At 32.1% G+C, this 4,604-nt stretch overlaps 1 protein-coding gene across 1 annotated transcript in view; it reads right to left on the bottom strand.

Moving 5' to 3' along the window:
- LOC108364030 (neurogenic protein big brain-like) overlaps positions 1–4,604 on the bottom strand; it is a 48,699-nt gene that overhangs the window by 36,880 nt on the left and 7,215 nt on the right. Inside the window, exon 3 of the mRNA XM_017617582.1 lies at positions 1,019–1,226. Coding sequence (XP_017473071.1) covers positions 1,019–1,226 — 208 coding nt within the window. The remainder of the gene's footprint in view (positions 1–1,018; positions 1,227–4,604) is intronic.

Below are 4,604 nucleotides of genomic sequence, written 5' to 3'. Positions count from 1 at the left end.
CGACAAGCTTTTTTAAAAACGAAGTAAATTAGTACAAATTGTTAGTAATTTTCATTAGAGTTTGAATAACTCCTTTCACTAAATGGCTTTTAGTAACTTTAACGAGACCTTAACTTATTTTATTTTATTCATTTTAGTGCAGTTTTGACAAAATTTTCTTGCTAAAAAATCTTTTGTTTCACTACTTTCTTTTATTCCTTTGATTAAACATGTTAAATAAAAGGTTATTTTTAAAAAAATATTTTTTTTACATTACTTTTTATCATTGCGAATTGGATTTCTACCTGCGCTCCGTGTAGAAAGTAAGTAGTTTTCAAAGCTGTTCTTTAGAATTTCCCATAACTGCACTGAGCCAAAAGTGCAATGTATTTTTCAACCAAGTTATTGTTTGGCTTTTTATGGTTAAAACACCGATTGTAAGACATGTGATTCAAGTTGAATATTTGAAAACAAATTCGTATGTCTAACTGTAGCTGAACCTGCAGAAGTGCTTGCTCTTATTTGTTCGCTTCAAGCAGGTTCGAGTTCGAATGCCTTCTGCAGAAACACGTAATTTTTATTTTTTTCTGTTTTTGGTTTCTCTTAATTACGAAAAAGCATATCTGAAGTGCAGAACTAAAACTAATAAAGAAGAAAATTGATTTAATGTAAACAAAAATGTGGTTGATATTACCAAATCATTGTTAGGGATGGCAGCGATTAATCATTTGATTCAATAAATCGATTATTTTTGTCCAATTATTTATCAATAATTGCAATTAATTTTCTTTTGGCTTGTGATTAATCATAAGATTAATTAATCGATTATTTTATTTTTTTGCCATCCCTTATCATTGTCGAAAATATCAACCAAGGTAGTGACAATATCACCAAAAATCATGTTGATTCCTTTTCAAGTTTGAGTTTGGTAATATTAACCAATTTTTGGTAGATTTTTTTTTCTCAATGTGAAGTTTTAAATAATAATAAGGAAATCTACTCATGTCTACATGCATACGTTTTTTTTTAAGTTACTTACAGAAACAAAACTGCATGCACTATACGCAGATCCCACTGAGATGGCCGAATTGCCAATGAAGCGTTTCATGGGGTCGGTTGAAACAAAATAAGTGAGTACAACGACAAAAGTCAAGCTAAATTCCATACCAAATCTTTCCCAGGCAGCCAATGAAGCGCTGTGAGATATTGCAGCTTGTAGATTTCCTTGATAACCAGGTACGGTGACACTAAAAGAAGAAATAAATAAAACATGTATTAAAAGTTCTTGGTTTTTAATGGAAGAATCTGGTTGTGCTAAACAAAAGTTGACACTTGAACTAAATATTCCTAATTCCTAAATAAAAACCGCATGGTCGACTATATAAATTGTCTTTAAAATTTTGTCGGCGCGATCAATGCAAAAAGTCCTAAATAATAAATTTGAGACTTTGGTTTTGGTATTCTGAATTTTTATAATTAAGGCAATTGCAACACTTAACAAAACCTGCTAACACAACTGAACTTATAGCTTGCTAACATGCAACTAAGGCGAAGAATATAGTGACGCGACAAAGAGAGAGACAAAACATTTTCGGATAATAGCGAAGAAAGAGACAAGAAACGTAAAAACATAGTGAAGCAACAGTCAGCTCAGAAAGCAACGAAAACACATTTTTTTGTTTTCGTCGCTATGCTCTTTGTCGCTTTCTTCGCTTTTAGCTTCACTATGTGCTGCTACATTGAAAAATAAAGGTTTGTTTTTGTCGCTATTATCCGAAAATGTCTTGTCGCTCTCTTTGTCGCGTCACTATGCTCTTTGTCTAACCCACTTCGCTGTGGCGGCGGCCTTATATACCTGCGCTCGCACTCATGGCAACTCTAGAACTATGTCAAAAAGTTTTCTTTGGTTTTAAATAATTGAGGTTGCTTCGGAATTCAAGCAATTAAGATATTCATTAATAAATCTTTAAAATCCTACATCAGTCGCAAAATGGCTCCTCGGCCATGAGGCTAGAGCAATCGCAATTCGCATAAGAAAATAATATCGTTTGGGATTTAACACAAAACTCAGACTGAAATAATTATAAAAAATGTAGTCGTTTCATTAAATCAACATTTTAGTTTTGAATAAACTAAATATAACTAGAATAAAATTACCCTCGTATTACGTTGATAAAAATAATAAAATGATTGCAACTTAATAAAATGTTAATTGCATATGAACAAATGAACTGTGAAATGAAAACTTCTTTAGCATAACTGTTCATAGAAATGAAATGATGAGATATATTAAAGAAATAAATTTTATCTAAAATTTATATAATTACTCTTTAAAAATTATAATCTGACGAATAATTAAAAAATTATTAATTTGGAAGAATAACCTGGCGATACGAGCACTTAGTTCCCTGCCATTTAAACACAAACAAATTTAATACAGTTTGATACATAATTTATAATTATTAAAATTGAGGAATAACCTGGTTACTTGTGGACCAACAAATCACAAATCTTTTAAATTTTAACAACGATATAACACTATATAAGATACAAATAATTAGAAGACGTAAGCACAGCAGAAACTGATTCCGAGGTACTAATTTGCAAACTTTGTAACAAAGTTGTATCGTCAGATAAAATACATATACAGTCTTAAATCGCATATAGCCAGCGCCACTCACATTGAACGTGAGAAATTAATTCTTTATCACGCAGCAATTTTTGGCGGAAAATTCTACCTGTAAAAATGCTAAATTCACCATGGATTTGTGCAAAGCGCTTGTCGCTTCTGACATACCGCTATTCAAAATAAGGAACAAACATTTTAAGCATTTTTTGGATAAATATATGGAGCACCAGGTACCATCTGAAACCACCATGCGCAGTGCAGTTAATACAATCTACAACGCAACAATTGAGAATATAAGAAATTGTATACAAAATCAAAACCTGTGGTTATCAACGGATGAAACCACCGATTCCTCTGGGCGATACGTTTTGGGCATACCAAGTACTGATGAGACTATTTCTAAGCAACGTTTTTTGTTAAATACTGCTTTATTGGAGAAAGAAGACCATTCGAATATTGCACGGCTTTTTGACGACTCGATAAAACTTTTGGGTCCAAATTTTAACAGGGATGGTCTGTTGTTGTTTCTAACAGATGCTGCACCTTACATGGTGAAAGGTGCAAGAGCCATAAAAGTCTTTTATCCCAAATTAATTCACGTGACATGCCTTGCAAATGCTCTTCATAGTCATAGCAAATCTAATCCTAAAGTTGATCGTTTAATTGCTACCATAAAAAAAGTTTTCCTTAAGGCTGTATCGCGGACTCCAATTTTTAGGGATTGCGAGCCAGATATACCATTCCCTCCTGCACCCATAATAACACGGTGGGGAACATGGTTGGAAGCAGTTAGCTATTATGCTAAATATTTTGAAAAGATTCGAACAATTTTCAAATTATTAGATTCAAACGATTCTCAATTTATTAAAAATGCGAAAACATTATTGGTAGATACTGATGTTCGACAAGGAATAATTTTTATAGATGCTAATTTCGGTTTTCTGGTGGATTCCATAAAAAAGCTGGAGAATGTCGGTCTTCCGCTCACAGCGCAATTGCAGGTGGTTGCCGATGTCAAAAAACAATTGACCGAGCTGGATGTATGGAAGTAGAAGAAAATCTCAGCTCGTTGTTAATGAAAAACAAAGGCTACATTGAGATAAAAAGCAATGCTGACCAAATTGCAGGAAAACCTACATCATGTCACAATTCCACATACGCAATTTCTGAAGTGTTGGCCTTCAAATATGCGCCTGTAACGTCCGTGGACGTCGAAAGAACATTTTCGATGTACAAAAGTATTTACCGTGACAATAGACACGGATTTCTGTTCGAAAAAATAGCTTAAATGTTTGTTGTATACTGCAACAACAATATGAAGTAAATTTTTTACTGAATAATTGAATTATTCTTCTGTTTTGAAACTTATACTAAAGAATTTATGTACCTTTCGTTATTCATTATCTTTTTTTATTTGTTATGTTGTAAGAATGTAAACTGAAATAAAATAAAACAAAAAATTTTTAAAGTTAAAAAATATAGTGCCAATTTATTATGTTGTAAGAGAAATCCGCCAAAAATTAATTTTTTTGGTTGCCCTAATAATATGATTCAATAATCATTTAAAAAAAAAAAGTATTGCCAAAAAAGCAAAATAAGGCACTAAAAAAACAGAAAATACGAAGAACAATCAAAAAATATATTTATTTTAGAAATTTTTATATTACAAGTAAAAAGAGAAAAGCTATGAACCAGTTTCATTATATGAAAAATTTGTACTTTGACTCTTTGACTATTTTATTCTTTCGAGTTTCTAACTCATAAAACTTTAATCTGTATAGTTGTAATAACATTGAACCATAAGATGCATTTTGAAGTTTTCTGGCAGCATTTTCATTCGATTTTCGCGAAGAAAAGCCTTGAATGCACTAAATGAGCGCTCGATGTAAGTTGATACAAGTGGAGCCCAAGGGCGTTTTCCTCGCCCTTTACAATTTTATACACACCCCTTATTGTCTTTAAGCCTACGTTAGCTGAGAAAACGGCTTTGAATTTT

The sequence above is a fragment of the Rhagoletis zephyria genome, unplaced genomic scaffold (genome assembly GCF_001687245.7).
Source record: "Rhagoletis zephyria isolate East Lansing unplaced genomic scaffold, Rhagoletis_zephyria_1.1 Rzeph_scaffold_01442, whole genome shotgun sequence".
NCBI classification, from domain to species: Eukaryota; Metazoa; Arthropoda; class Insecta; order Diptera; family Tephritidae; genus Rhagoletis; species Rhagoletis zephyria.
This window is presented reverse-complemented; position numbering and strand designations above follow the sequence as displayed.